The 14,214-nt window shown below is 45.0% G+C and overlaps 4 protein-coding genes across 8 annotated transcripts; 1 reads left to right on the top strand and 3 right to left on the bottom strand.

Annotated features, from left to right (window-relative positions):
- Nucleotides 1–3,538: 3,538 nt before the first annotated feature.
- LOC112286175 (large ribosomal subunit protein uL14x/uL14z/uL14y-like) lies at nucleotides 3,539–4,956 on the bottom strand. Its single transcript, XM_024527836.3, has 4 exons — nucleotides 4,906–4,956; nucleotides 4,214–4,498; nucleotides 3,869–3,910; nucleotides 3,539–3,735 (listed from the first exon to the last, which is right to left on the bottom strand). The coding sequence occupies exons 1-4, from the start codon at nucleotides 4,916–4,918 to the stop codon at nucleotides 3,653–3,655; spliced, it is 423 nt and encodes a 140-aa protein (XP_024383604.1). The 5' UTR covers nucleotides 4,919–4,956; the 3' UTR covers nucleotides 3,539–3,652.
- Nucleotides 4,957–5,497: 541 nt separating this feature from the next.
- Nucleotides 5,498–7,419, bottom strand: LOC112286174 (ADP-ribosylation factor-like protein 2). Its single transcript, XM_024527835.3, has 5 exons — nucleotides 7,083–7,419; nucleotides 6,829–6,939; nucleotides 6,427–6,589; nucleotides 6,067–6,147; nucleotides 5,498–5,924 (listed from the first exon to the last, which is right to left on the bottom strand). Exons 1-5 carry the CDS (start codon nucleotides 7,145–7,147, stop codon nucleotides 5,787–5,789), a joined length of 558 nt encoding a protein of 185 aa, XP_024383603.1. The 5' UTR covers nucleotides 7,148–7,419; the 3' UTR covers nucleotides 5,498–5,786.
- A 129-nt stretch (nucleotides 7,420–7,548) lies between these two features.
- On the top strand, nucleotides 7,549–10,231 carry LOC112286171 (DEAD-box ATP-dependent RNA helicase 41). 2 transcript variants are annotated; one of them, XM_090252452.1, is made up of 4 exons: nucleotides 7,549–8,241; nucleotides 8,370–8,546; nucleotides 8,793–9,200; nucleotides 9,484–10,231. In XM_090252452.1, exons 1-4 carry the CDS (start codon nucleotides 7,549–7,551, stop codon nucleotides 9,511–9,513), a joined length of 1,308 nt encoding a protein of 435 aa, XP_090108578.1. In that variant the 3' UTR covers nucleotides 9,514–10,231. The 2 variants fall into 2 exon arrangements, with proteins under 2 accessions (XP_090108578.1, XP_024383590.1); XM_024527822.3 differs by having other exon boundaries at nucleotides 9,423–10,231.
- Nucleotides 10,232–11,040: 809 nt separating this feature from the next.
- LOC112286172 (uncharacterized) lies at nucleotides 11,041–14,144 on the bottom strand. Of its 4 annotated transcripts, none has more exons than XM_024527823.2 (3): nucleotides 14,003–14,144; nucleotides 12,767–13,024; nucleotides 11,041–12,390 (listed from the first exon to the last, which is right to left on the bottom strand). In XM_024527823.2, the coding sequence occupies exons 2-3, from the start codon at nucleotides 12,981–12,983 to the stop codon at nucleotides 11,198–11,200; spliced, it is 1,410 nt and encodes a 469-aa protein (XP_024383591.1). In that variant the 5' UTR covers nucleotides 12,984–13,024; nucleotides 14,003–14,144; the 3' UTR covers nucleotides 11,041–11,197. The 4 variants fall into 4 exon arrangements, with proteins under 4 accessions (XP_024383591.1, XP_024383593.1, XP_024383595.1 ...); XM_024527825.3 differs by having other exon boundaries at nucleotides 12,767–13,027; nucleotides 14,003–14,142; XM_024527827.3 differs by lacking the exon at nucleotides 14,003–14,144 and adding an exon at nucleotides 13,379–13,886.
- Nucleotides 14,145–14,214: the final 70 nt, after the last annotated feature.

Below are 14,214 nucleotides of genomic sequence, written 5' to 3'. Positions count from 1 at the left end.
CATGACACCCCGGAAACGGAGTGCCAGCTCCAGTTTTCTTGCAGGGCCTCGTGTCCTTGGAGCTGACACTGTGTCTAAGCGAGTGTCCATGTTGGGGAATGTTCAAACTATTGTCGAATCTTTTGTGCAAAGGGTGAAAGAGTCAGGTCCCGTTGTGGCGGCTTCTACTGCAACGGCTATGGTCGGAGTGGAAGAACAAGAGCCGTTGCAGTGGCGGGGGGATCCCATAACCACACCAGCACCTGACTTAACCTTTGGTATTCATGGTGAAGATGAGGACAACAACAGCGCCATGGCGGGTCTTCTGGGTGACGAGGGTTGGAGTATAGAACAGAATGCTCCTAAAGAAGTCTTTCTGCCAACGTTATTGAAGGCATACGACATCGTTCACGCCAAGTATTCACGAACTAAGGCCAGGAAGATCGATATTGAAGCTCAATTCGAAGAGCAACGACTTTCTCATGAAAGGTTTCAACAAGTGGCAGATGGATATATACAGGACTTATGTTCCGAAAATCAGGAGCTCAGGAAGACATTAGACGCTGCTGAAAAGAGGATGAAATGGTTGGAGTCGCTATACCTTAAGAGCCAGAAGGACGATATTCAGGGTTGCGAAACAAGTGCGGAGGTAGGATTACAGAAAGCCGGTTGTGAATCTGATGTAGCCGCATCGCCGGCGCGCCCTTTAACACCCACAACTAACAAGTTAGCGGCTGAAGGTGAGCCTGCTCACCTCGAGGTGCAACTTCCATCGCAACAGGTGAGCCAACTGAGAACTGAGGTAGCTGAATGTCGTGTAGGAAACACTGAGCCTCATGAGATTGTGCGGGATAAAGAGATTGAGGAAACTCAGGATATTGGGGGACACCAAAAGATTGCACGCACTGAAGACAATAATGAGCTTCAGGTATCAGCTCCAGAGAATGAGGGACCTCGAGAGAATGTGTTGGACCTTTTGGAGCCCAGCCGCTCGGGAGAAGAGCAGGTCGTTAGTACTCAGAAAAGCGTAGCATCTGTGTTACCTCTGGATAGCTCACTCAAGAACGCACGATCTCCAAAAGGTTCCGCAGCTGCGGACCCAAACAAGGCTATTGTCATTTTTCCTGACCCCATTAGTGAGTCCCTCCCACATTCCAATGAAGCTCAACTCCAGGATTTGCATCGTAGAGAAGATGAGCTTCAAGACTTGTACCGTCACCTAGTTGAACTTCAGGAACAGCACCGAAAGAATGTCGAACTCCTGGACCTGAATCGGAAGGAAGTTGAATTCCAAGATCGTCGGCGTAAAGAAATTGTACTTCAGGATAGGCATCGTAAGGAATTTGAACAACAGCAGCGGCACCGCAAGGAAGTTACAGCATTGATTTCAGAGTCAGAGATGTTACAGAAGATTCTAGGCTTTTTCCTTGATATGAAAGTGGTGTCCGATGAGATTGCTAGGAAGCAAAGGGGGACACCGGCATTGATACTTAGCCACTCCTTTACTGGTTTCAGATTTAGGCTTGAAATTCTCAAGGATCATGATGTTCAAGAGGAAGTAGGCAAGGAACTGGAGCTTTCCTACAGGAACTTGTCATTGGGGACACTAGTGAGGGTAGCTCCATGGTGGATGAAGGAAGAGCTTGTATTCTCTGTTGATCAACTTGTGAACTTCGTGAGAAAGTTCCAGGAGACTGTCACAGGCTGCAAATGATAAGCGCTGAATGGATCACGAGAATGTGTGCTATAGAAATGTACATAGTCATTTCCCCAGTTAATGTAATGAGACAACGGGGCCCAGCGGTGTTGTTAAATAGAACAAACATCAATTTCATCTCGTGAGTTGACGAACAAAAGTGCAAAATGTGAGATTGGTTGCCTTCGTTATGCTATGCAGTGGTTTAATATATTTAAGTGACACTGACGTGTCTCTCAGACTGGGTCAAGTGCATTGAAATTCTGGCAATCCGGGTTGGTACTCATCCATTTCACAGCAAACAACGTCGTTGACCAGCTTACCGAATTATTTGCCAAACCGGGGAGGGAACGAAAAGAAAGACAAGAAAAATTTCATCCTTAATTCACTTGCAATTGATGTGGCTCTTAAAAGACGCTCCTGACCCTGTTGGAACTTAAGCTTTGTTATGTCATGCTTAGTTGATTTGCGGGATGAAAATCCATTTCTCTAATTTTGTATTATCAAACATTATTGAACATATTACAATTACTTTTCGACTCGACTAAGTTATGAGAGAATCACATGCTTAATTGCCCCTGCTGGAGCATCAGTTATTAAGTTTCTCACATGTAGGCAACGGGAATCCTCCCATTGTTTCAAATTACTGGAGGGCTGGTATGAGTTAGCATACCCCTCAGCCGAGCACTTTCCGGATCAAGGACAAGTTCACCCACAACACCCTCGAAGATCGAGGCTTTGGGCAATTGCAGGCAAATTCAGGATTTTCTCCGGTTGTCCAACAGGAAAGCTGGAAGACTACGAGTCATTTGATTCACATTATCGGAATGTGATATGTGTGAGTAGAGGACATACGCGCGTTTCAATGAGGAAGGACTCCCGTTGAGTACACGAAATAGATGTGCAGTGATTATCGAAAGTTGGAAAGAGAGGTCCCCATCACTATTATAGTCTTCTGGAGATTTCTATATTTCAAAGAAAAGAGACGGTTACTCTGTTTGAATATTTCAATTCCAAGTCGATACAATATGGTTACTTCAAAATGACATCGACAGCAACATAATCCAGGTGCTCTAACTCAGGACTGAAGCAGACAGAGATGCTGATGGAGCAGTTGTCTTCATAAAATCGTAGGGCTGCTCTATTAACAGCAAGGAATACTAGGGTATTAAAATATTAATATGAAAATGGTACAGCTGCTACTCAAGACTATCTACCTCTTTAAATATTCGCTAATGGCTGGTTGCCACATATGCTTTGAACGAAGCAAAGATAGGACACACATAGTCGTCGTATTTTGTCCGGAACCTCATGCGTAAGGTGATAATCTACATAATTACACAGCATCCTTAAATGCCCAGGTGACTTTAGAATCCCAGAAAGGAAAATAAATTCACAATCCACATGCATCGCGCAATGGCAATAGAAAAATAGAGTGAAAAAATAACTCATGGAAATCGGACACCGTAATAACATTAATCCGACATAGGTAAACGAGTGCTACGCGAAAGACAAATAAAAGACCCTGCCTACAACCATTGTCCTCATCAGTGCTTCCGCTCAAATTCATGATCCATTGTCAGCTTCTCCTTTTCATACACCATCCAGATATATACAAACAAAACCTCAATCCCCACCGATTACCACCTATATCCTTCTACTGTGAGCAAAACTACCGTGCCCAAGCGCGTCCAAAATTGCAACGACATCGACACTCCTTTCATTCATGTGACTCTCACTCAAGACCTCCCCCAACTTCCACTCCCTCCCCAATCCAGCTCTTGCTTGCACACGCTACACACAACTTCCACACGTCCAACACCCCATCCACACGTCGTGCACACCACTCCAAATCACAACATCTTCACCAAGAAACATGAACGTTTGTCCATCGTATTTCACAAAATTGCCGCCATACAAAGGCCTTCTATTGCTCGCCACACACGTCGCACCACTGCCTACTCCCAAACTACCCTCTCAAACAATCGCGTTGGCAGCGCTCGCAATCCTCGGCCACAAGTCTGCGCACTCCTTCCCGATCGGTCCAGTGATGGCAGAACCTGCACATTACAACCACGCACAACCCTCATCAGCTCTGCCAATCCACCCTCCACCTTACAGCTATACCCCCCCCCCCTAGGCCCATCCCAATCTGCAGACTGCACCATCAATGCACCGGCTGCATACACTCACCCTTCATTTCTCCCTTCGGATTCACGATCACGCCAGCATTGTCTGCACAAACCCAAACCATCCCTCAACGTTAGCTCTCCACAATTATCCATCCCACCACAACCTACAACACCATCTGAGCCCCGCTCACCATCATACCTCCCACCTCACATTCTGAACCCCCCCACCATGCAAGACACCGCGCTTGTGCACTTCCCCCTCCCCCTGCCTGCGTCCATCTCTCTCCCGGACTGCCACCCCCCACCCACTTTCTAAGCGTCGTCACTCAACCCAATCCTTCTCACCATGCCACTCCCCGTTCTACATCACTCTAAACCACTGCCGACGCCCACTCACTCCGCATACCTTCGAAGTACATGAACACTCCGTCTTTGCGCCTCCATGGCTTGCGCTGACGCACGATCACAGCAGGCATCACCTTCTTACGCAGATCCGGCTTTCCCTTCTTCACCGTGGCCATCACCATGTCTCCTACTGCTGCAGCTGGCAGCCTGTTCAGCCGCCCCTTCACTCCCTTCACCGAAATCACGTACAGATTCTTCGCACCCGTGTTGTCTGCGCAATTCACCACCGCGCCCACCGGAAGACCCAGGGACATCCGGAACTTGTTCCCGGAGGCACCTCCCCTCCCTGCACACCATCACCGCATATTCAAAACCCTACACAACACTTCCACGCCCCACACCTGAGGCGACAACCGCCTCATGCAACGAAACCACTCCATCGCCTCACACCTCACCATGCCAGCCACTGCCAGTGAAACCATCACCTTCAACCTGGCCACAACCCTACACGCTTCCATGCTCCCCCTCCCACACACCTCCTCAATCGCTCAAAATGTAGCTGCCGCGCCCATCGACGCAGCTATACCATCACCATGCACCACACTAACCGCAATCCTGATCCTAAACTGCTCACAATCGCTCCCATCCACGACTTCTCTCGCACGCATAAATTCCTACAGATTGCTCCAGGTTGCGAAAACGAAGGCAGAAATGAGCTAGACAGCGGAAGAAGGAGTAGAGGGGAAAGCATACCGCGTTTCGACATGGTTGTTGGCAGCGGAACCCGCAGATGAGAGGACAACGACAACCGAAGAGGGGCCTGGAAAGAGCGTCGTCTCGCTCATAACCCCCCCGTCTGGGGGTCCATCAGAAACCCTAACCTTCAGACCTAAAGTTGTGGATGAATGAAGCGCAGCGGAACACCAACGGAATCCCCATCCATCAGCGACCTCTTCCCCCGGAATTTAAACCCTGCAGCGTGTTATGTTTTAAGGGGCATGGCAATTCACACTCATGCAACTGTCTAAATAGTGCACACGGATGCCAGGGGGTCTATTCGCTGCGTGTGCCCTGCATGTGGATGAATGGAATTCACAAAATGGCACTGGCATGGCATTGGTTCGTAATGCTCGAGGCATTCATAGCAGTCGAGACGCAGTCCGCAACCTGACCAGGAGACACATTGAAAGTCTCAGAATTCTCATTTTGCTGCAGGGATGCTGAGTCGGAAACCCTCGTTTTGATGGGGTTCGGTTGTTTTGTGAAAACGTATTAAAATGCTTAGCATAAGCATCTCCGACAAAAACGATTGATGATAGTTGCATCATGATCCTGAGGACGTGAATTTTGAAGGAAGAATTAGGTCTTGATTTCCATACTTCTCAAATACTTCAGTAATGTGGACCGTTACGGTAACTAGAAATCTTCCGGACTTGGTTCTATCTAGATAATGTGGCACAATCTTCAAGGCTGCTGCAGAGGAGTTTGTAAATGATATGAAGGATGCGAATGGTGTTTCCTGATTGGCATTGCCAGCATGTTGTGATCCTGATTGATGGTTGTGAAAATATTTCACGTATGCCATCGATGTTGTGTCCCACGTTAGGCTGAAATGCTAGTGCTATGTTGACAAGTTAATCTAGCATGTAAATGCGAGAGGCAATATCAGACACTAGCCAATCGAAGCCAGTCAGCAAGCCCTCTCCTGTTACCGCACTACAAGCCACAATTTTCCAGTGTCGGCTTGAATCCATAACCTCCAGTTGAAGGATCTGTTTCAAACATGTAAAAGTGGAGTTACAGCGCTGCACGTACTAGATAGCAGGACAAACCTTAGTTGCCGGGGTCAAGTCAGCAGATTATAAATAGTGGATATTACACATGGGACTTCTTTGATTAAGAAAGATAATTTACCTTGGCAAGTTCCTCTGGTTGTATTGCACCTTTGATGTCTTGTTTGTTGGCTAGAATCAATAGCGAGGCTCCCATAAGTTTCTGAACCACAATGCGAAGAACGAAGACATAATCATACAACTCGAAATGACATGCTATACTAGGTGCATGCTAATGCAACAGTCCTGCTACGTACGAAAAAACAGCCAGTTGATGAAGTATGTAGTTCGCAGACGGAAAACAAACATCACACAAGTTCTGAATTTTTTGGCCGTGTACCGGTGTTTTCGTTTTTATTAGTCACGTTAGCTTCTGCAAAATTGTAGTTGTTGGCTATGATCTATTCTAAATCTAATGTAGACCTTATATGTGAAACTTTACCTCCTCTTTCAGAAGTCCGTGTAGCTCATGTCGACAGTCATCCAGTCGTCGAGAGTCTGAGCAATCAACTACCCATACCATGCCATCTGTTTGCTCATAGTAGTTTCTCCAGTAAGATCGCAAAGTCTTTTGCCCGCCAATGTCCCAAATGTTGAGGCGGAAACTATTTCAATTTCATATGGAAGTTTTAGTGAATAAAAGACTAAAATTTCAAGCAAAGAGCTCGAAAGAACCATGTAACAAGCAATAGTGAAAACAGGTCCTTAAGTACGATTTTACAGGCACGAAAAAGAGAGACCACTCCACCTGCAATGAATATCAAGGAGAGAATAATCAAGAGAACCGGCACGTTAGGACAACAAATCGCTCTTAAGGAAGCAACGAAAGGGCCGACAAACAAACCTATTGTACTGCATGGTTTTGATATTGAATCCAAGAGTAGGGCTAATTTTACTTGTATCTTCTCCATTAATCCGCTTCACAATGGTTGTTTTTCCTGCATTGTCCAACCCTCTGAGGCACACAAGAAACGTCTACATCAAACCCACAGCATACCAACTGAGAAATGAAGACATCAACCAGAAATGAATTATCAACCCGAACCTAGAGAACAGGGACACCGATCACAAGCTGAAACAGCAGAGTTGAACACATACACCATGAAGATCCGCATCTCCTTCTCCTTCCGCTTCACTTTCCTGATGATCGTCAGCAACCCCATGATCGATACCTTCTTGCAAATTTCAATCCGAGTTATACCCAGATCAATCGAATTCAACCCTAACTTACTTAACGATTCACTATGCGTTACAAGTTCGAGCTGATGAAACTCAAACTACGATCACTTGGACACTCATCAAGCTCAAGATCTCAAACCCTAATTTGCGGTGAATTGAACGATCCTTGCAAATGCAGTGCGCTGGCAAACTGCCTTTGAACCAAGACATTCATCAGCCTTGATTTGGATGAAGACTTTAGATGGATGATTTCTAAGGACAATAATGTTCACAATGAGATAGGTTATGTCGGAGAGAGACAGGAGTGATTATTAGGGTTGATGTTTCAATGCAAGGAATTCGTTTGTGTTTAGATTCATAGGTTTCTTCAGTACTGAATTGTACTATGTCTGCTATCGATGGACCGATTCCCCCTGCAGAAGACCAAGCAGTAAAGCAGAGGAGTTCTCAACAGCGGCAGCCGGAGCCAGGGGAGCCAGTTTGCGTTGTCTGTTGTCGATATGGTGAATACATCTGCGATGCTACCGATGATGATATATGTAGTTTAGAATGTAAAGCTGCAATTCTAGCTGAAATCAATTCTACTCCGCAAGCTGCGTGTGATGCTCCTAAACCAGAGAGGAAGGTGGTGCATCTGTCAACGGAAGGATTGCAAGATGAGTGCATAGTGGTTACAGATAAGGGGAATAAATTACCTGAATGGGCACCGGACGAATCCGTTTCAAGATTGTCAAAGGAGCAAGTTAATGCCCTACTCCAGGGAATTGAGGTATCTGTAAAAGGCGAAGATGCCCCTCGACCTATCTTGCAGTTTGCGGACTGCAAATTTTTACCAAAACTGCAGGGAAATCTTGAAGCTGCAGGGTATGAAACCCCCACACCAGTTCAAATGCAAACTATTCCTGCGGCTCTCAAAGGACGTGATGTTTTGGTGTCAGCAGAGACGGGCTCTGGGAAGACTGCTTCGTTTTTGCTTCCTATAATCATGCGGTGTTGCCTAATACGCATCCATGGATTATCAGAGCGAGAGAAACCCCTAGCCATGGTGTTGGCGCCTACGCGAGAGCTCTGTGCCCAAGTCAGTTATTTGTTTGTTTTAAATTAGCGTATGCATCAGAATTGGAGTTTTGTTGCAATGTCCGCCACAGCTGACTCTATTACATAAGTTGCGTAGTTAATTGTCGTAATTGTATGTCACGGGAGTAGGTGGAGGAGCAGGCGAAGGTGTTAGCCAAAGGTTTACCGTTTAAGACAGCTCTGGTCGTAGGTGGCGATGCAATGCCCCAACAGGTGCACCGCATTAAGCAGGGTGTGGAATTGATCATCGGCACCCCAGGACGACTCATTGATCTCCTTTCAAAGCATGATGATCTGACTTTGCAGGTACAGGGTTTTATGTGTCTTTGTTGATCCCTCACAGAATCTCTTTGTTGAAATCTAGAAATCATGAACTATTGCTGATTTTCTTGATGTTTTCGCTGTATATTGCTTACATTGTTTAGTTTTGAAGTTCAGATTATGTTTTTGGAAATTCCTTATCGGCTGTCATTTTTTGATGGCTTTGAGGGACCTGCCTGCCTAAAATAACCGGCAGATTTTTTTTTGATAAACGTTGCTATTTGTATGAAGGGTGTGTGCATTTTAGCACTTGATGAGGTGGACTGTTTGCTGGAAAGCGGCTTTCGAGATCAAGTATTGCAGTTAGTCCAAGCCCTGGCGATGCCGCAGATTCTAATGTATTCAGCAACAATTTTACCCGCCATTGAGAGGTTTTCCTCGTCGCTGTTGAAAAACCCTCTAATAATATCGGTGGGAACTCCAAGGCAGCCCAACCGAGCTGTGCATCAAATAATATTATGGGTGGAAACCAAGAACAAGAAGAAAAAGCTCTTCGAGATTCTGAAGAGTCGAGTGCATTACCGACCTCCAGTGGTGGTCTTTGTAAACTCAAGAATGGGGTCTGATCTTCTAGCTGAGGCCATACGGACTGTAACTGGCATACAAGCCAGGTCATTACACGGGGAGAAGTCTATCAAGGTGAGACTTTGCTTTCATTGAGTTCTGTCCTGAAGTTACTAATAGTCTTACAATATCATCACAGAATGTCGAATGAGACATGTACCTGTCCCGGCATATTGTGACTTCCTTAAGACCTAATCCTTATTTTAAAAGGGATGACATTCTCTTGGGTTTTGTGCTTTTGGAAACTATGCTACTGAATCTCCTCACATTGTATTTATTGTGTTACGTGGATGTTAGGACCGTCGGGAAACATTGAAAAACTTTCTTATGGGCGAAATACCAGTGATTGTGGCTACAGGAGTGTTGGGACGGGGCTTGGATCTGTTAAGGGTCACACAAGTGATAATATTTGACTTTCCATCCTCGATTGAGGAGTACATTCACATGATCGGAAGGGCTTCACGGCTTAGTAATGCAGGTTCTGCAATGGTATTTGTTAACGATGAGAGTAAAGCTTTGTTTAAGGAGCTTGTTGCACTCCTGAAAGCCTCAAGGACTGTGGTCCCTCGCGAGCTACTGAATTCGCCGTATTTGCTCTCTACCTACGCGCTTGCTTACAACAGAAAGAAGAAACGAAGAAGAAAAGATGTTGACTCGGATAGTGACTGAACAACACGTCTTGCTAAAGATTCTTGTCGATGATTTTTTACCGAAGGTACATGAAATTCGTGTGCTCAATGGGTCTTGCTTCAAGATCAATTGTACAGTTCCATACTCGTAATCAAGGGTAATTTTCCAGCTATTTCAAACTATTTAAGCGCTGACGAGCTATCGAAACCCTTCAACAAGAGTATTCAGGAGCTATGACTAATCCATCTACAAAAGCAGTAAGACTTTCAATTAAAAGCCCACATAGATCTAGACTACTGTCAATTGCAGACAGATTCTCGATTTTATCTTGTTCACTTGCAAACAGAATATTGGAATGCCAAGTGATACTCTACTGTGTTACAGCATGCTATGTGTGACCTGCGGGCACGTCCGCATTTTTATAAATAGATCAACTCCCATTGAGCACTCTGTAAGTGAGAAGTGCTTTACATTGATATTGTTGCAAACAAGAGAGTCCACATCACTATTTATGTTATTGAAATCTTGTACGTGCTAAACCTGGAAAGTTCTCGTTAAATTTGACTGTTTCAATTTACAGTTTACATGACCTGATTTAGTTCCAACCTTTTAACAAAAGAGTTCATCTTCGTAAGACTGGCCTCCTGGCGCCTTCGCACCCAATAAAATTGTTTGTACAGGAGATTGTAAAACTTTAATAGCTATGGATATGAAATAAATGGGATGTAGACTTGAAAATTCGAAAAAGCATGCTTAGTGTGTGTTAAAAAATAATTTAGAACGCTTACGAATCTGGAAGACTGATGCTTTGAGACTGAAAGCAGCTTTAATATTTTTTTAACATTTCATTGATCGGACGACACACAATTCTGTGTTAACAATGGACTATTAGTTGTGGGAGGTCAAGGATGAAGCTCATCAACTTCCTTCATTTCAACGTTCCAACGAATGGAGTAGCTTAATTTGTGCACAATTTCTAAATTCCGTGAAGTTTGAAGCAGGGCTAAGTTCTCCATGCATTAAACTCCACATCACTTCGCATGTGAGCTCCAAATTTACAGAACACTTGAATTACCAAAATTGAACTTCAGCACTGCATTCTCATAGCACTATGAAACACACAATGCTATAGTGCAACTTCATATCATCCCAGCTAAAGATCATTAACACGAGCTTGCAAATAGATAAACTAACTCTACAAAAGGCAGCATTATGAAGCAATTTCAAAACCAAAGCCTCAGCGAATTCAAATGCATATCATTTCAGAATACACGCGAGCTCGGAGTTGAACGAATGTTAGGAAAACCCAGTTGAAAAACCTCTGCTAACCTTACAATGTCGTTAATTCATAGTTCATAGCACTGTCCAAATCAAAACACATAAGCTCAATCTACTACTTCGTTGTCGTACTCCCTCTCGGCTCTGCTCTTGAATCGCTCTTCTCAGCGATATTCTCTGCGCTCTTTGTGCCTACGATCACGACTCCCTCCTCTACGTGACCTCCTCTCGTCCCGATCCTTCCTACGATGCCTTTCATCACCATCTTCACTGTCTTCCATCCGTGACATTGTACTCTCGACTCTCTTGTCCCTTAGATCTTCGAAATCACTGTTCTCAACGTCCCTTCTCTTCTCGGATCTTTTATCTCTCTGATCTTCAAGGTCATTGTCCACTTCATGTCTTCTCTTCTCGGATCTTATTTCTCTCCGATCATCAAGGTCACTGTCCACATCATGTCTTCTCTTCTCGGATCTTATTTCTCTCCGATCATCAAGGTCACTGTCCACATCATGTCCCCTCTTCTCGGGTCTTTTTTCTCTCTGATCTTCAAGGTCACTGTCCACATCATGTCTCCTCTTCTCGGATCTTTTTCCTCTCCGATCTTCAATATCACTCTCTACGTCATGTCGTCTCTTCGCTACTCTTTCTCGTTGGTCTTCAATTTCACCCTCCTCAACATCCCTGCTCTTCTCAACTTTCCTTTTCTTCCTGTCATCATGATCACTGTAATCAGCATCTCTTTTCTTCTCTGACCTCCTATCTTTGCGATCCTTGAGGTGTCGACCCTTGCTATGTCTGTGGCGAGATTCGGGTTCTACATCACTGCTGGGATCGGTATCAGAGTCATCCTTAGTACGCCTTGACCTGTGTCGCCTACTGGAACTCTTTTTCTTTGACGAATGCCTGTGCTTACGGTGTCGTTTCCTGTCCCGAGAGCCGTCCGAGCTCTCATCACTGAATTCAGAAGAGGAGACATGTCTTTTCTTTTTTGACTTCCTTGATGAAGATTTCGAATGTTTCGATTCTGATAGTTTCCGATCAGGTACAGAGGATGATCCTTTCTTACTTCTTCCCAATTTTGCCAAAGCTCGTTCCATCTCAGAGTCCTCGTCACTATCAGAAATCTCGGACTCCTCTGAGGACGACGATTCCGCAAGCAAGTTCCCAGCGCCTTCAAACTTCGCACTGTTTCGTTCTCTCTCTAGGGCTGATACTGCAGCAGCGGCGGCTTCTTCTTTAGCAGTAAGAAAATTTCTGCATTGGAACGTCAAGTGACCCACTCTTCCACACTTTTGGCAGGAGCCCCGTGCTTCATCTGCATTTGAACCCGTCAAACGAGCCAACGCAAGGAGACCTGTATATCGTTTTAAAGACAAAAGGCATAAGTACTCCCAAAGTATCGATGGAGCCCCACCACAAGTACATGAAAGAATACGACCACCATTGCTCAACACATTAAAAAAATATAAGAAGGTCCAGAGATAATAAGAACTCAGAGCTCCACAATGAAAACTCATAATGCAACAATTTTAAAAAGAAGAATACAGATTAACAACAATAGGAATTAGGAAGCAGCAGCCGTGCACAGCTAGCATATTTGACATGGGCAGAAGTTCGCACCTCTATGTAAGTTCTTATTCGTACACAGATGAGAACCAATCAATTGAAGGGTTAGATGCAAACTGGCAATTAAACATGAAAATGTTCGACATCGTGGTAAAGCTTTTCACCTTGAAACGAATCATATGCATTTTGCTCATCAGCAGCACTTGCACCCCCTCCAGCAGCTGGATCTGGTACGCTTCGGTCATCTTGACGCTGCACTTTATCCGGTGCATAAGGGTCATACCCAATAGCGCTCTGCCAGATACCATGAGTCTGAAGGGCGGCACTCGAATGCACCCGATTGTTTGCGGGCATGCGCACTCGGCCTGCCGTGGCCGGCATCTTGCTGTTTTCAAGACTTAACTGCTAAAAAGTTCTGCAACCTGCTGCACCACCATTTCAGGATCAATCCTTGTAAAAACCATCGAAAAGATAGTGGTGCTAGGTTAGTGGACACTGCCGTGGCCAACGCTGGTGTAGCACGGAGCATGTGACAGGATCAAAAACACGAAACGATGGAACAGTACAAAGACGCGAACAAATGTGACCACCCCAACAGACAAATTGGGAAATGAAAGAAAATCTTTAAATGACTCAGCAGGAATCCTCCCCAGACGAGCAAGAAGGTGGAGAGAATGAGAAAATAAAAGCATTTGAAAGTAACATGGAGAAAATGGCAAGTTCCATGCAAGGACGATCCAGATGAGCGAGGGATGAAAGACGAGTGGGAATGGTACCTGTGACCAAGTATCGACGAGACGTAAGCAAATACAGCAGAAGAGCCAGCGCAATAAAGCACCAAATTAGTAGGCCTCTCTAATACCTACTCGGACTCGGGTGGAATCAGAAAGCTAAATTTACACTCCTCGAAACCCTACTCAAACTACAAATCGTAAACCACGATGACTGGGTTCTCATTACAATACCCTAACTTTCCTGAAATACAAATTCTCATTTATGCTACTTAAGCGGTGACAACCTCATGCTCCTCGTTTCTAAACATCACAAATCTGGACGCACAAATCCGTATTCTCTAACTCAGGTTGAACCCTTGCACAATTGTCCCCAAGATAATGAGCATTTGCAAACTTTCCCGCATCGTTTATCAAAACCCTAGATCACTTCGACGAGGAGATGAAAGCAATTGAACCCACAATCTGCATCCTATTACATCCGACAGTCTAAGTCGGAAGCTGAGGTAATCAACTGCACATCCAGACACTAGTTGCGGAGAACCACAACTCTGCAAAACAAAGATACGGGCAATCCTACGAGCCAGTACAAATATGCAACGGAAAAGGTGGAACGGGGACAAGTGAGCTGATGGGAGCGAGAACTACAAGTTCAGTGTGTGATCGCACCTGTTACTCGGAGTGGGCAGCACGTTCCTGAAATTAATCACTCACTCATCCACGTCAAGCAAAACGAAATTGTGTCGGAATCTGAAATGCAAGTCAGTGTATTCTCGGAAAACTAAAGAGACTTCTAGGGACCCAGAGACCCTATGTTGCTCAAAGGACTTTCCAACAACATGGAGCCTTTCAGTTTCATCCGTCAGCATTAAGCCCCATCA

This window comes from Physcomitrium patens, chromosome 8 (assembly GCF_059467195.1).
Source record: "Physcomitrium patens ecotype Gransden chromosome 8, ASM5946719v1, whole genome shotgun sequence".
NCBI classification, from domain to species: Eukaryota; Viridiplantae; Streptophyta; class Bryopsida; order Funariales; family Funariaceae; genus Physcomitrium; species Physcomitrium patens.
The sequence above is the reverse complement of the archived record's forward strand: the minus strand, read 5'-3'. Positions and strand labels throughout refer to the sequence as shown.